This window comes from Microcebus murinus, chromosome 1 (assembly GCF_040939455.1).
Source record: "Microcebus murinus isolate Inina chromosome 1, M.murinus_Inina_mat1.0, whole genome shotgun sequence".
Classification (NCBI taxonomy): domain Eukaryota; kingdom Metazoa; phylum Chordata; class Mammalia; order Primates; family Cheirogaleidae; genus Microcebus; species Microcebus murinus.
The window spans coordinates 53,283,684-53,301,142 of record NC_134104.1 but is presented as its reverse complement, the minus strand read 5'-3'; the positions used below and the strand labels follow the sequence as shown (position 1 = coordinate 53,301,142).

Sequence of the window (17,459 nt, the reverse complement as noted above, 5' to 3'; positions counted from 1 at the left end):
ATAGTCTGGAGAAGTATGAAAGCAAGGGTAGTAGGAAGGTATTGCTGTGGAAATTAGATTTCATGAGAATTTGAACTAGAGCAATGGTCCTAGAAATGGAGAAGGAAGAACAGACCTAAGCTGTGTATCATTCAAAGCACATGCACTGTTGACAGAGGGTTGAGAAGACTTACATGGCATTGCAAAGTACAGCAAATGTAATCAAAACCCATATGTTATATTCTTTTGGGTGTGTGACTGGACACCAGCAGGGCACGAGAGTGCTCATTTCACCCCATTTTCCCCAAGCACTTGGAGTTGTCATAAAATGGCCAATTTGAGATGAAAGTGTCACTTCTTTCTTTAGGTTATGTGTATTTTGTGAAAAACTGAACTTATGGTTTTTGGTTTTAAATTACTTATTTGTGTTGCAACTTTTTTTTTTTTATTATGGCAAGCGATCATATAGCTATCAACCTAGCAAATTGATTTTCTTTAAAAAAAGAATAATAAAAGACAGGGTCAGCACTTATGCACCAATAAATAGAATTGTTCTGGGGATGCTTCGTTAATGCAAGTTTGGACAAGTTTTCAGATTATTTACTGGGGCCCTGAATAATTGTCGAATTTGAGGACTATGAAATTCAAACTAAATATGTTTCAGCATGTGTTTTACACACCTATGTGTATTAGTTCTAGTAAACATAGATATGTATTCAACTACACATTTTTTTAGTGCTTACCAAGTGCCAGGCACTGGGATAAGTGCTGGGTATACACAGTGCTCACTTTTAAGGAATTGGCATTCTAGTGTGGGGTTCCCTGCAAAATGTAGTAAGGATCTGCATTTTTGTGTGTAGAGGGCCCATAGGTTTAATCATATTTCTGAGATAACTATGTTTCCCCAAAATACAAGAACCATTGGACTGAAAGAGAAATAGATGTACAAACAAGTATTTTAATATACTATGAAGATGGGAAAACAGATTAGAAAGAGAATATTCATTATGGGCACCTAATGACATGAAAGGATTAGGAAGGATCCCTAGAAGAGTCTTATATGAACTAATCTAAAGAGAAAATAGGCATTCATCTGGTGAGCTATCATGGAAAGGGTGAAGGGGCAGTGTTTGCCCATTTCCTCCACATTTTGTAGCTTTTGGTCACATAAGCTAGCATTTTTATTCAAAGATAGTATTTTGTATTTCCATGATGTCTATAGTGACCTCTCCTTTTCCTTTCTTTCTTCTTCTTTTTTTTTTTTTACACATTGTTGACAGTGTCAAAAATCCTTTTTCATTTCTGATTGAGTTTATTAAAATCCTTTCTAGTTCTTGTCAATCCAGCAAGAGGGCTATCAATTTTGTTTATCTTTTTGAAAAATCAGCTTTTGGTTTTATTGATCTTCTGTATAGTTCTTTTGTTCTCAATTTCATTTAGTTCTGCTCTAATATTAGTTATTTCCTTTCTTCTGCTAGGTTTAGGATTGATTTGCTCTTCCTTTTCCAGTTCCATTCGATGGTTTATTAGTTTGTTGATTTGTGAGCTTTCTGTTTTTTGGATGTGAGCATTTAATGCTGTTAGTTTTCCTCTCAGGAATTCTTTTATTGTATCCCACAGGTTTTGATAGCTTGTGTCCCTGTTATCATTTAATTCAAAGAATTTTTTGACCTCCATCTGAATGTCTTCCTTCAACCAGGAGTCATTTAGCAATAGATTGTTTAATTGACTTTGTGAAGTGGTGAGTGTTCCTGTTGGAATTGATCTCTAGTTTTATACCACTATGGTCTGAGAAGATACATGATACAATTTCTATTTTTTAAAATTTGTTGAGGTCTAATTTGTGACCTAGGATATGGTCGATTTTGGAGAACGTTCCATGAGCTGATGAAAAGAATGTTTATTCAGCTGTATTTGGGTGGAATGTTCTGTAGATGTCTTGTAGACCCATTTGTTCCAGAGCTCTGTTTAAGTCCATTATTTCTTTGCTTATTTTTTGTTTGGAGGATCTGTTCATTTCAGACAGTGGGGTGTTGAAATTTCCTGCTACTATGGCATTACTGTTTATCATACTATTTAGTTCTAATACGTTTGCTTTATATATCTGGGTGCTCCTGTGCTGGGTGCATAGATACTAAGAATTGTTAAGTCTTCTTGTTGGATTTTTCCTTTCACCATTATATAGTGACCATCTTTGTCTTTCTTTACTTTTGCTATTTTAAAATTTATGCTGTCTGAAATAAAAATCACTAACCCCGCTCTCTTTTGGTTTCCATTTGCCTGAAAGTTTGTTTTCTAACCCTTGACCTTGTCTCTTCAAAGGACAATTCAAGCCATTCACATTTATTGAGAGGATTGCTATTTGGGGTTGATTTCTGTTCATATTGTTGGGTATGTTCTTATTTTGTTTTACCTCTCTATTCACCACATAAATAAAAGCAAGAACAAAGACCATATGATTCTCTCAATAGATGCAGAAAAAGCATTTGATAAAATCCAGCACACTTTTGTGATAAAAACCTTCAACAAAATAGGCATAGATGCAACATTCCTTAAATGATCAAGGCCATATATGAAAACCGACAGCCAATATCATATTGAATGGGGAGAAATTGAAAGCATTCCTGCTTAGAACTGGAACCAGACAAGGTTGGCTGCTGTCTCCACTTCTATTCAACATGGTGCTGGAAGTCCTTGCCAGAGCAATCAGACAAGAGAAGGGAATTAAGGTGCCCCAATGAGTACAGAAGAGGTCAAACTCTCACGTTTTGCTGATGATATGCTATTATACCTAGAAAATCCCAAGGATTCAGGCAAGAGACTCTTGGAATTGATAAATGAATTCAGTAAAATGTCAGGATACAAAATTAATGCACACAAATCAGTGGCATTCATATACACCAATAACAGTCAAGCTGAAAATCAAATTAAAGACACAACACCTGTCACAATAGCATCAAAGAAATTTAAATATTTAGGAATATATTTAACAAAGGAGGTGAGAGATATTTATAGGGAGAAATACAAATCACTGAGAAAAATTGTAGACGATGTGCACAGATGAAAATTCCTACCATGCTCATGGATTGGTAGAATCAATATTGTTAAAATGTCCATTCTACCTAAGTGATCTACAGAATTAATGCAATCCCTATCAAAATTCCACCATCATTCTCTACAGATTTAGAAAAAAATAATTCTACGCTTCATCTGAAATCAGAGATGACCTCGTATAGCCAAAGCAATCTTAAGCCAAAAGAAAAAATTGGGAAGCATCAATCTGGCAGACCCCAATATTTACTATAAGCCTATAGTAACCAAAACAGCATGTTATTGGCACAAGAACAGAGATATAGACCTTTGGAATAGGACAGAGATCCCAGACATAAAACCATCATCATATTTTCATCTAATCTTCAACAAAGCAGACAAAAGTATACATTGGGGAAAAGAATCTCTATTCAATAAGTGGCGCTGGGAAAACTGGATATCCACATTCAGAAGATTGAAACTGGATCCCCACCTCTCACAAAAATCAACTCATGTTGGATAACAGACTTAAACCTAAGGAGTGAAACCTTAAGAATTCTGGAAGAAAATGTGAGAAAGACTCTTTTAGACATCAGCCTATGCAAAGAGTTTATGAAGAAGACCCCTAAAGCAATCACAGCAGCAACAAAAATAAACGGGACCTGATCAAATTAAAAAGCTTCTGCACAGCATGGAAACTGTCCTTATAGTGAATAGACAACCTATAGAATGGGAGAAAATATTTGCTTTCTACACATCCAATAAAGGGCTGATAATAAGAATCTATATAGAACTTAAGAAAATCAACAAGAAAAAATCAAACAACCCCATCAATAAATGGGCAAAGGATATGACAGAAACTTTTCAAAAGAAGACAGAATAATGGCCAGCAAACATATAAAAAAGTGCTCAACATCTCTAATCATTAGGGAAATGCAAATCAAAACTACTACTAATGAGATATCACCTAACTCCAGTGAGAATGGCCTCTATCAAAAAGTTCCCAAATAACAAATGCTGGTATGGATGTGGAGAGATTTGAACGCTCTTACACTGCTGGTGGGACTGCAAATTAGTACAACCCCTGTGGAACATAATTTGGAGATACCTCAAAGAGTTAAAAATAGAAATACCATTTGATCCTACAATCCCACTACTAGGCATGTATCCAAAGGAAAAAAAGACATTCTATAATAAATACATCTGCACTCGAATGTTTATAGCAGCACAATTTATGGTTGCAAAGATGTGGAAACAACCCAAATGCCCATCAATACATGAGTGGATTAATAAAATGTGGTATATGTATACCATGGAATACTGCTCAACTATGAAAAATAATGGTGATCTAGCAGCTATTATATTATCCTGGATAGAGATTGACCGCATCCTTTGAAGTGAGATATCACAAGGATGGAAAAACATACACCACATGTACTCACCATCAAACTGGTACTAATTGATCAACACTATAGTGCTCACATGGTAGTAATACTCACTGGGTGCCAGTAAGGTAGTGGGGATGGGGGTAGAGTGGGGGCGGTGAGTAAATCCACAGCTGATGGAGACGTGGCGCACTGTCTGAGGTATGGACACACTTGTGGCCCTGGCTTGAGTGAGGCAAATGCATTTCATGTAATCAAAATGTACCCCCATAATATCCTGAATTTTAAAAAAAATCTCAAAAAAATAAGAAAGAAATACCAATTCCTGAGCCCCATCCAAGGCCAGTTAGATTAGAATATTTCTAGATGATTTGAAAGTGCAACTGAGATTGAGAACTACTGCCTTGCACAGAGAATTTAGCAAGAGTTGGATTCTCCTCATTCAGTGGAGGAATGTCAGCCTTACTCAGAGGACTTAATAAAGTGAATACCTTAAGGGGGGAGGAATATACTGACACAGAAGTTGAGGTAAGCAGATCCAGGGACTGGATAGAGAGAAAGAACTAGGAAAATGAGCTGGTAGATCAGATCCAAAGGCATATAGATAAGGAAGTAAGTTGGAGAGAGAAGGGGGAACTAGAAGTGGGTATATGACCAGTAAAATTATGAACCCAGAAAGGTTAGGTATGTCCTTTAGATATTTATTTATGGGCTATCTTGAACATTATTCTTAAAATGTGAATTCTAGGTGACCTTTGAACACAGAGATTGACTTAACGAATGTGCAGGAAATGAATCTATGAAGACAGAAAGCAGATCAGTGATTGAGGATGAGGTGGGAGTAATGGAGGGTGCAGAAGGGAGGGATTGTAGAGGGTCAGGAGGAAACATTTGGGGTGATACATATGTTTGTTCACTCTCTTAATTGTTGCAGTGGTTTCACAGGTATGTATATACATATATATGTTAAAATTTGTCAAATTATACTCTTTAAGTATGTGCAGTTTATCGTGAATAAATTATTCCTCAGTAATGCTGTCATTAAAAAAGGAGAGAAATGTACTAGAACTCATATATCCAACTATTAAAATTATTTCCAGAGCTAGTTTCCAAACTGCATGGTAAAATTTTAGTCTTGTTGTTTTAGTTGTACCTTTACAATATTTTAAACCAAAGATTATATTATAGATTTAATGGTATCTCTTAATTATCAAAATCAATTCCAGATAACTTAGCCATTTTCAAAAATTAAATGCATCTTTAAGAGGCAAATATTTGCTGCCGTGAAGAAATACTCACAAATGTTTCTTATGGAATTAACTACTTAGAAGGGAGCCTGATGAATTTAATAAGAATGGCCTGGATTTGTTTTAGAATCAGTGTTGTGGTGGAGGGGCATGAAGGTTGATCAGTTTAATAAAGGGACCCTGGGGTCACATCACCATCTACCTTTTCCCCTCCCCTAGGGAGGAAATACCTGAAGTTTAAAGGACCAGTCCAATTCCAGAGTAGAGTATGTCCTGCTGTATACATAATTTATTAATGTGTGGATGTTTTATGTTAATTTAAGACCTTTTTGTTGCATGATTGTTTTTCCCCTGCAGTTTCTTATCAGGCAATAGCCAAGACTCCATTCTGAGCTCCATCACTGTGCCATAACTCTGTCACTCCATGGCTGGATTTGAAGAAGACAAATAATTATGTGAGCAGCATGACTTTCTAAGGAACAAATTAAGCCTGATATTTATTAGTAATAACTGCTTTCTCTTATAGTGGATAATGAAAAACTGCAGGGTGGATTCATGTTGTGTTTCCTGGATGATGGATGTGGCATGAGCCCTGGTAAGTTAATTATCTAGATACCTAACTGGCTGTTAAAGGAAGCAGTCTGAAAACCCATAAAATAAATAAAAATAAGTTTAGCTATCTATGCAAAAACAGGTATGGAGCTATTAGGGAAAATAAACCCCAGACTTAACTTACTGTTGAACTTTGTAGGTTAAATAATCCAGCTAGCATAGTAAATTTACTGTAACTATCTAAACCAAGATAAAGAGTGAATGTAAATAAATATTATCAGAAAAATGAAAGGCAATGGTACTGATTGTAAGAAAAAAGCATCTGGGAATGAATGGAAAACAGTACTGGAAAGACTATGAGATTGTTTTAGCTCAACCTTTAAGTATTGCTTGCAGGTACCCTCAGGCAGTTTCCTGTGCCTTTAGGCTATTTTTAATTTTCTCCTTAACCTTGAGGTAGAGGTTACCTCTCCTTGTTTTTAGCAGTTTGTTTTTTCTCTGCATGTTCAAAGGTTTAGTTGCTTCAAATGAATGTTCCCATCATAGCAAATATACCTGCAATATATTTCATGACTTCTTTTTGTGTGTTCAAGGTTAGCGCAAAGCTGGCACATAACAGGTGCGCAGTATCTGTGTGCTGTGGAATTGAAATGTTACTCCTTTTGATAAAGGCTTTGAAATGTTTTATATATTGTATTTCTGAATTCTTTAAACATTTTATGTCTCTCAAGCTAGGTTTTTTGACCACTAGATTTAAAAAATGGTGACAGAGTTCAAGTAATATGGAATTATTCTGGTCAGTTCCATACCCAAGGAAAGGATGATCTTCAGTATGGTCATCTGTTGACAGGCTGACTGTAAGCTGAGAATACAAAGTAAAGCAGTTTTCTTCTGGCTATGAAGTCCTCCCTTGATCTGAATAGTCAAAGAATGTATATTAGCAACTTTAGAAAATGCTCGAATATCCTGCCTACTTCTTGTTCTGACTTTGGATAATTTTGATTTTTCCAGGCCATTTGATTAAAAGTTGTTGGTCCTTTAGTGTTTAACTAAATGAGAAAGAAAAGAGTTTGTAAGAAAATTATGCTGAAAAACAGTCTAATTTTTTAAATTTTAGCCTGAATGTTAAGTTCATTTTCCTGAATTCTTAAAATACGGAACAATATATGTGATATATTATCAGAGAATTCTTTATGAAAGTAAGCAATTCCTTTTACATGGGTTATGAATAAAACCCTTTTACATGGGTTATGAATATGATGGAAAGACAGACAAGTGACAAATATTCAGACCTTCAGAAGGAGCTCACAGTAGATTTATATAGTAGTATTATAAAAAAGCACACTATTGTTGAGAGAACAGGTCTTAATTAGCATTGGAAATCAACTAGTGATAAGTTAGAAGAGTTTATCTGATGTTCAACCTGAGCTAGATCAGTCTTGACCCATAGAAGATGACTTGCAGAGATTTTGGGTTGTTTATATATATATATTATTTTATCTCCAGCCTTGCCCCATTACAGTCCATTCCCCACTCAGCATCCTGAGTGAGTTCTTTTCTTTTAATGTAAACTTTATCGTATCATCCTCCTGAAAACCCTCAGTGGTTTCCCATTGCTAACAACCAAATTCATACTGCCAGCATGTTTTCCACAGCTTTGTGTTATTTGGCCTCATATACCTCTGTCCTCTTCTCATTTTGCCCACTTCCTTACTTATAAAACTTCAGTCACCCCTGGCTGGCCCCTCACTGTTTGAATCTCACCTCAGATGTCAGCCTTCTGGAAGTGGCTTTCCCTGATCATTCTGTCTGCAGGCCCTGCTCCTGTTAATTCTCTATCACGTTACCCTGGTTTTGTTTTCTTCACTTAATACTCTTAGAAATTATCTTATTAGTCTACTTCATTCAATCTGTTTCTTCTACCATGATGTAATGTCACTGAGGGCAGCAGCCATGACAGGCCTGTTCAGTGTTTTATCTCCATACCCAGAACATCTGTCCAACCTCCTTCAATATATAGTCGTTACTCTGTATCCATGAGGGATTGGGTCCAGGACCTCCTTTGGATACCAAAATCCATAAATATTTAAGTCCCTGTTATAAAATGGCACAGCATTTGCATATAACCTGTGCATATCCTTCCATATACTTTATTTTATTTTTATTGTTCACATATGGTTATATTCCTTTTTTTTTCCAGCATATTATGGGGGTACAGATTTTAAGGTTTCAATAAATGCCCTGTCCCCCCGCCCCCCACAAGTCTAAGTCTCCAGCATCACCATCCCCCAGGTGGTGCACATCTCACTCATTATGTATGTATATACCCACCCCCCTACCCCCTCCCACCTGCCCAATACCCTATTAATGTAGTACCTATGTGTCCACTTAGGTGCTGCTCAGTTAATACCAGTTTGCTGGTGAGTATATGTGGTGCTTGTTTTTCCATTCTTGGGATACTTCACTTAGTAGTATGGGTTCCAGCTCTAACCAGGAAAATATAAGATGTGCTATATCACCGTTGTTTCTTAGAGCTGAATAGTACTCCATGGTATACATATACCACATTTTATTAATCCATTCTTGGATTGATGGGCACTTGGGCTGTTTCCACAGCCTTGTGATTATGAATTGTGCTGCTATAAACATTTGAGTGCAGGTGTCTTTTTTGTAGAGTGTCATTGGATCTTTTGGGTAGATGCCCAGTAATGGGATTGCTGGATCAAATGGTAGATTCACTTGTATCGCTTTAAGGTATCTCCATATTGCTTTCCACAGAGGTTGAACTAGTTTGCAGTCCCACCAGCAGTGTAGGAGTGTTCCTCTCTCTCCGCATCCACGCCAGCATTTATTGTTTGGAGACTTTTTGATAAAGGCCATTCTCACTGGAGTTAAGTGATATCTCATTGTGGTTTTGATTTGAATTTCCCTGATGATTAGAGATGTTGAGCATTTTTTCATATGTTTGTTGGCCATTATTCTGTCTTCTTTAGAAAAGTTTCTGTTCAAGTCCTTTGCCCGCTTTTTAATAAGGTTATTTGTTTTTTTCTTGCTGATTTTCGTGAGTTCTAAGTATATTATAGGTATCAGCCCCTTATCAGATATGTAGGATGCAAAAATTTTCTCCCATTCTGTAGGTTGTCTGTTTACTTTCATGACTGTTTCTTTGGCTGTGCAGAAGCTTTTTAGTTTGATCATGTCCCATTTATTTATTTTTATTGCTGCTGTGGTTGCCTTTGGGGACTTCTTCATAAACTCTTTGCCTAGGCTGATGTCTAGGAGAGTGTTTCCAACATTTTCCTCTAGAATTCTAATAGTTTCATACCTTAGGTTTAAGTCTGTTATTCAGCGCGAGTGGATTTTTGTGAGAGGTGAAAGGTATGGGTTCTGCTTTAGCCGTCTACAAGTGGCTATCCAGTTTTCCCAGCACCATTTATTGAAAAGGGATTCTTTTCCCCAGCGTATGTTTTTGTCTGCTTTGTCAAAGATTAGATGGCTATATAAGGATGGTTTTATATCTGGATTCTCAGATCTGTTCCACTGGTCAATATTCCTATTTTGTGCCAATACCAGATTGATTTAATTACTACAGCTTTGTAGTATAGTTTGATATCTGGCATATTAATACCTCCCATTTTGTTTTTGTTACCTAGAATTGCTTTTGATATTCGGGGTCTTGTTTGGTTCCATATGAAGCATAAAATTATTTTTTCTATATCTGTGAAGAATGCTGATGGGATTTTAATAGGTATAGCATTGAATCTGTAGATCAGTTTGGGTAGTATAGACATTTTAATGATGTTGAGTCTGCTGATCCACGAGCATGGTATGGATTTCCATCTGTTTACATCCTCTGCTATTTCCTTCCTCAGTGTTTCATAGTTCTCCCTGTAGAGGTCTTTTACCTCCTTGGTTAAGTATATTCCTAGGTACTGATACAAGTCATATATGACAGACCCATAGCCAACATCATACTGAATGGGGAAAAATTGAAAACATTCCCACTTAGAACTGGAACCAGACAAGGCTGCCCACTATCTCCACTTCTATTCAACGTAGTGCTGGAAGTCCTGGCTACAGCAATCAGACAGGAAAGTGGAATTAAAGGTATCCAAATAGGGGCAGAAGAGATCAAACTTTCACTGTTTGCTGATGATACGATATTACATTTAGAAAACCCCAAAGATTCAACCAAGAAACTCCTAGAACTGATAGATAAATTTAGTAAAGTCTCAGGATACAAAATCAGTACACAGAAATCAGAGGCATTCATATACGCCAACAACAATCAAATTGAGAACCAAATCAAAGACTCAATTCCCTTCACAGTAGCAACAAAGAAATTAAAGTACCTTCCGTATACTTTAAATCATCTCTAAATTCCTTATGATACCTAATGCAATGTAAATGCTATGTAAATAGTTATTATGCTTTATTGTTTAGGGAAGAATGCATAAAAAGTCTATATGTGCAATTTTTTTTTAAACATTTGCATTCTGAGGTTAGTTGAATCCATGACTGTGAAACCCACTGAAATGGAGAGTTGCCTGCAATACCATTAAGATCCTTATAGGAATTTATTAATCCTGACAAGAATTCTTGTTCTGGGCTGACCCAAGAGCTATGAACTTGACCCAGTGTCCTGAGATGCGTGTGAAGTCCTGACAACTAGACCTCAGGCCAGGGTCAAAGACTCTTCCTGACACATTAAGTTCTTTGTCAATTGCAGAGGAAGCTTCAGACATCATTTACTTTGGAGCATCCAAAAAACGGCTGTCAACCTTGAAGTTCATTGGGCAATATGGCAATGGCCTTAAAAGGTAAGCATTTTGGCCTGGTGTGGTGGCTCATGCCTGTAATCCTAGAACTCTGAGTTGCCTAGGTGGGAAGAATCCTTAAGCTCAGGGGTTCTAGACCAGCCTGAGCAAGAGTGAGACCCCATCTCTCCTAAAAATAGAAAAAATTAGCTGGGTATGGTGGTGCAGGCCTGTAGTCCCAGCTGAGGCTGAGCTTGATGACACCACTGCACTCTAGCCTGGGCAACAGAGTGAGACTCTGTCTCAAAAAAAAAAAAAAAAAAAGAATATCATCTAGCATCCCCACTACTGAGTGTATATCCAAAGGAAAAGAAATCAGCATATCAAAGGGTTACCCACTCGCATGTTTATCATAGCACTATTCACAATAGCAAAGATACCGAATCAATCTTAAGTGTTCATCAATGGATAAATGAATACAGAAAATGTGATATTAATATATTTACACAATGAAATACTATTCACCATAAAAAGAATGAAATTATGTCATTTGCAGCAACATGGATGGAACTGAAGGTCATTTTGTTAAGTAAAATAAGCCAGGCACAGAAAGACAAATAATGCATGTTATCACCCATATGTGAGAGCTACAAAACTTGATTTCATGGAGGTAGAGAAGAGAATGATAGATACAAGAAGGGTGTGAGAGTAGGACCAGGAAATGAAGAGAGACTGCTGAAGGGGTACAAACTCATAGTTAGAAGAAATAAGTTCTAATCTTCCATAGCAGCCTAGGGTAACTACAGTTAGTGACAATATGTTGTATATTTCAAAGTAGCCAGAAGAGAGGACTTGAAATGTTATCAACACATAGAAATGATAAATACTCAAAGTAATGGATACCCCGAATACCCTGACTTAATTATTACATATTCTATGCACCTGAAAAATACATGTACCACATAAAAAGATAAAATAGTATATATTGATAAAATAAAAAAAAATCGCTGGACTTTAGAGCTTTGTTGCATCTTTATGTTCTGTTGTCTTAAGGCACAGTTTAGTCTAAATGGTGTATCTACAACTTATTTTTTAAGTATGCCACATTGAACTTTGAGGATATGAGGCTTACCAGTGCTGTTCCTGCAGGGCCAACGATTATTCTTTGAGCCTCAGATGGACCTTATCCTCAGCAGCCATGACTCAAGAAAGAGCGTGGGGCTGGATCAGTTCAAATTCATCTGCTCTTTTTTGAGAAAAAAAATATTTGTGCCCTCTTGGTGATGGGTCAACAAAATGGGTTGTGTTGAATAGAACATCTCATTACAGGACATAGTAACAGCCGTCCTTTTCTTCTTTTTTATGTTTGAGATGTAAACCATTATGTTCTTCTTTTCTAATATAGTGGGTCCATGAGAATTGGAAAAGACTTTATTCTTTTTACGAAAAAGGAAGAAACGATGACCTGTGTGTTTTTTTCTCAGACATTCTGTGAAACCGAAGGTCTTAATGAGGTAAGATTTGAGGTTTTCCTTCCATTCCCACAGCAACAGAGTTGCTTTCATTTGCCATCTCAGGAGGTGAAATCTATCATGCGTTCTTTCTGATATAATTTTTTTTTTTTTTTTTGAGGCAGAGTCTCACCGTGTTGCCCAGGCTAGAGTGCTGTGGCGTCAGCCTAGCTCACAGCAACCTCAAACTCCTGGGCTCAAGCAATCGTCCTGCCTCAGCCTCCCGAGTAGCTGCGACTACAGGCATGTGTCACCATGCCCAGCTAATTTTTTATATTTAATTTTAGTTGGCCAATTTAATTTCTTTCTATTTTTAGTAGAGACGAGGTCTTACTCTTGTTCAGGCTGCTTTCGAACTCCTGACCTTGAGCAATCCACCTGCCTCAGCCTCCCAGAGTGCTAGGATTACAGGCATGAGCCACCGTGTCGGCCTGATATAATTTAAAAGTTTGGGAATATGTTTGGGTAATGGAGAGAACGTGAACTCTAGAAGAAAACTCCATTTGCTTATCCAGAGGCATTTTCTTAATTTGCAGTCCCTGAGTTTTACTATTAGGAATGTCAGTTATAATTCAATGTAACAGATACATGTTGGGGACCTACTGTCCACCCCATACTGGATAAACAGCTGAGGTAGAAAACACACAAAAGATCATGTGACCATCAAAGAGTTTTCAGCTTTGTCACAGAATAAGGCAGACACATATGAATTGGATAAATAATAAAAAGAGGGTGTTTAAACAGAATGCTGTTCCATGAATCTATGTGGCTACTGTTCTCAAATTGTCAAAAGCAATGATATGGATGGAAAGATCAGAGGGCCTCAAATGACCGATGAGGGTTTTATGGAGAGAGTACAAATTGCAGCTGGAAGGGCGGGTATGTGGCGAGAAATGGCGCCAGTGAGTCTCAGATCCGGACATGCACGTGGGGTTGTAGGGACAGTGTGGAGGTGTGAGACTGCCAGGAAGGGTGTGGCTGGGTGACGCGAGCAGTGCGTAGGTAGCAAGTAGTTGAATGGGAGTCTGACATGAGAAAAAGTGATGCTTTAAGCATTTATGTTGCATTTTATGTGTGTGAAGGGCATGGGAAATTGGGCTAATGCTGAGTTACAGCTTTCCTAAAGTGGGCCATTCCTTTTTTTTTCTAACTGACAGCACCAACCACTACTTATTTTCACTTCCACAGAAGCAACCTCTTGCAGCAATGTTAGGCTAGTTTGTTAATATTTACCTGCATAACCCTAAGAAGCATGCTTGTGTTGCTATTTCTTGATTTTATTTAGGTGTTTTCTATTAATCTCCCACTATAAAAGAGGATTTATCTGTCTTTTTCCTCTGCTCCTATCACGTATACACAGCCTTCCAATCCTCCACCCCCAACATAGTTCTATTGTGTAATTTTTTTTTTTTTTTTGAGACAGAGTCTCGCTTTGTTGCCCAGGCTAGAGTGAGTGCCATGGCATCAGCCTAGCTCACAGCAACCTCAAACTCCTGGGTTCAAGCAATCCTCCTGCCTCAGCCTCCCGAGTAGCTGGGACTACAGGCATGCGCCACCATGCCCGGCTAATTTTTTCTATATATATTAGTTGGCCAATTAATTTGTTTCTATTTATAGTAGAGATGGGGTCTCGCTCTTGCTCAGGCTGGTTTCGAACTCCTGACCTTGAGCAATCCGCCCGCCTCGGCCTCCCAGAGTGCTAGGATTACAGGCGTGAGCCACCGCGCCCGGCCTGTTGTGTAATTTTGATTATACTAATATTCAGGATTACATTATAAGATTATATAAACACTATTCACATTATACCATGTTGTAAACTATTATTTTTCCCATTCGCACACAACTTTTTATTCCCCCTGGGATTAATAATTAACTGCTCAGTTTCCTTTGTGCTTATCACTGTCACTGACTTTTTGCCTGGTCACACTCCTGCTTCCATGGCTGGTGTTCAGCTGCCAGCCTGGGATCTGCCCTTGCCATCGTTCTGGTGATTCTCTTCCCCTCTCTTCTGTGTCAGATCTCAGATTCTAAATCTCATGTCTTCTTTTGTAGCTTGCTCCCTCTTCTTGGTACAGTATATTCTCCAGTAGCTTCCTAAGCAAGGTACACAGGAGAGGCAAAATATTTTGAGACTTCACATGCATTAAACTGTTTTTATTCTGCCCTTATACTTAATGATAGTTTGGCTTGGTATTATTTCTAGGTTGTAATTCATTTTCTTTCAGGATTTTGAAGGTGTTATTCCATTATTTAGTTTCTAATATTATTATTGAGGCATTCGAAACCATTTTAATTCCCTAATTTTATATGTGACCCATTTCTTATTCCCCCTCTACTTTTTGAGGGTCAAAAGAATCTTCTGTTCTGATTTCAATATTTTGCCAGTGTGGAGTCTATTTACATACATTGTACTGGTCGTTTGTTGGATCTTTTTAATTTTGAAACTCATTCTTCAGTTCTGGGATAGTTTCCTGTAACATTTTATGATTTCCGTCTATATTCTCTTTTCTCTCCTTTTGTGACTCCTGCTTTTTATAATAGCTCTTGGACTTCTGGAAACGGTTCTTTAATTTTCTTAAATTTTCTCTCCTATTTTCTGTCTTTTGTATTTTTGTTTCTTCTGGGAGATTTTCTAACATTTATCTTTGAATTATCTCATCAATTTTTTTTTTTTTTGAGACCGAGTCTTACTGTGTTGCCTAGGCTAGAGTGTCTCATCGAATTTTTTTTCTGTATTCTTCATTTACAAAAAGTCTTTTTTATTCTCCTAGTGTTCCTTTTTCAAAGATATCTAATTCTTGTTTCATAGATAAAGTATTTTCTCTTAAAGCTCTCAAGATATTAACAATGATTGTTTTTTTCCCCTCTTGAAATTTTCATCTTCCTCTTATGGTTAGTTTCTACTGAGTTCCTTTGTTTATACTTGTTTGTTTTATCTCTATTTATTATAGACTTTTCTTAGAGAGCTGTTTATCCTGAACACTTTAAAGATTGGTCCAATAAAATACTAAGTGAACACTCGAGAGTGTAGGTGGGGCTTGGCAGCTGCGAGTGTCATAATATGATCTAACTGGGATGTTTTGTTGCAGAATCCTTAATGTAATTGTCTTTAGTTCTTTCCTTTTGGGTTGGTCTAATTTCCCAGAGAGGACTGCCACAGTCTATTGCCTGAAGGCTGACCTGCCTTCTGGGAGACAACTGGGAGGAGAGGACGTGGAGTTCTCAGCATCTGAGATGTATACTTACTCCCTCTAATCTCAATAAGGTGCCCCAACAACAGTGCCTGGTATGTCCCCAGTCCAGAAATGCAGTTGCACTCTTTCCAGAGAATAAATATTCAGGGTCTGTGAGGACTGGGGAGGAGCTGTTGCCAGATGAGAATCTAAATGCTACTTCTAGCTCTGTTCCCTCCTCACCCCACCTCCAGAGTTAACTCATGCCATCAGTCTCTGAGCCTTTCAGGTGAGGGATTCTGAATTGTAAATCAAATTGGCTTTTCTCTTTTCTGGCATGGGTTTTGAATTGATTTTCTTGGGTATGCTGTCATATGCTTTTCAACTTCTAAAACACTGATTCTGTTGTTTCCTCTGTCACTCTACCCATCTCTCAAGAGGAAGCTGAAGTACACTCCATCTGTCTCCACAATCCACAATGGAGTATTTTAAAATAAAACCCTGTGTATACACATTTGTTGTGTGTCTCTTCCTTGTACAACTAGGATACAGGAAGAAAATAAACTTTTAAATTTGTGTTTTGTAATTTGGATGAAGAGTGGAATGGATTAGGAACAGACAAAAAATGATGATTTTTGTGTATTTTATAATAAATTGATATATATTTTTTAATAGGTTGTAGTTCCAATGCCTTCATGGTTAACAAGAACCAAAGAATGTGTCACAGATGATCCCCAAAAATTCTCAACGGAATTATCTATAATTTATAAATATTCCCCATTTAAAACTGAAGCTGAATTGATGCAGCAATTTGATGTAATCTATGGAAAATGTGGTAAGCTCATCAAATCTCTGACATTTCATTTGAAGTATTTGTTTTTAGTGTCTTATGAAAGACATTATACATATGGTTTCATGTTTTTTATTCTAATAAACTCACGTGGAATCTCACATGGGAACAGTCATTCATTTTATCCACATGAGCTTTGTCGTAAGAGAATCCAAATATAAGTTACTGTAAATCTCTGACACTGAGAAAAAGGTTTGTACTTGTATGAAACTGGATGAGAAAAAGGATGATACAGGCTATGACCACAGGGACTTCACAGTCCCTGTATCAGTTAGCAAAGTTAGGAGTTGCCTCTGAGATGGGGTAATCCCAGATTTATAAGAGAGTTAGCAATTTATAATGCATTCATGTTTCTGTGGTAGAGACTTTGCAAAAGATTTGTAGACATTCTTCTCCAGATTAACAGATTTTTCCCTTATTCTTTCAGTCTCCATCAGTTTTCTATTCAATGTATAGATTACACTGTGTCTACCTACATTTTCCAGTGCCAATCTTTCTCCATACATCCACCATTTTTCATATATAGAAGCAAAAAGAACTTTACTTTAGAGAAAGATATGTGCATTATACTTTTTGCAACTGTTTGATTTATATAATGTTTGTGGTAAAATTTTGAGAAATTTGTTTCTGACTTAGCCTATTTTACCTCCAAAATTTCTTCTCTAACCTATGGTATTTTATTTAAAAATGATACTTAAAGTCATCTTTTTCTCTTTGTCATAGAGGAAAAATAGTGGCAACTAAATAAATAAATATTATAAATATATTATTATTATTATAAATATTTGTTTTATTAACATATATAGTGTAATTTAAAGGATAGTTAATGTAACCTCTTAATTGACTTCTAATTATGAAATACTCAGACAAATGCGAATGAAGGGTTTCCTATTTCCTGAATACATTTCCAAATGCTTTATAAAAATCAAGTCATTTAATTCTTAGAGCAACTCGATGAGCTCTGTTGTATGTATT

General features: G+C 36.9%; 1 protein-coding gene across 1 annotated transcript in view; it reads left to right on the top strand.

The window, feature by feature from the left end:
- The window catches only part of MORC1 (MORC family CW-type zinc finger 1), a 179,591-nt gene that overhangs the window by 17,489 nt on the left and 144,643 nt on the right, over nt 1-17,459 (top strand). The window contains 4 exon segments of the mRNA XM_075998393.1: nt 6,168-6,236; nt 10,923-11,013; nt 12,356-12,464; nt 16,310-16,469. Of these exon segments, the coding sequence (XP_075854508.1) occupies nt 6,168-6,236; nt 10,923-11,013; nt 12,356-12,464; nt 16,310-16,469 (429 nt within the window).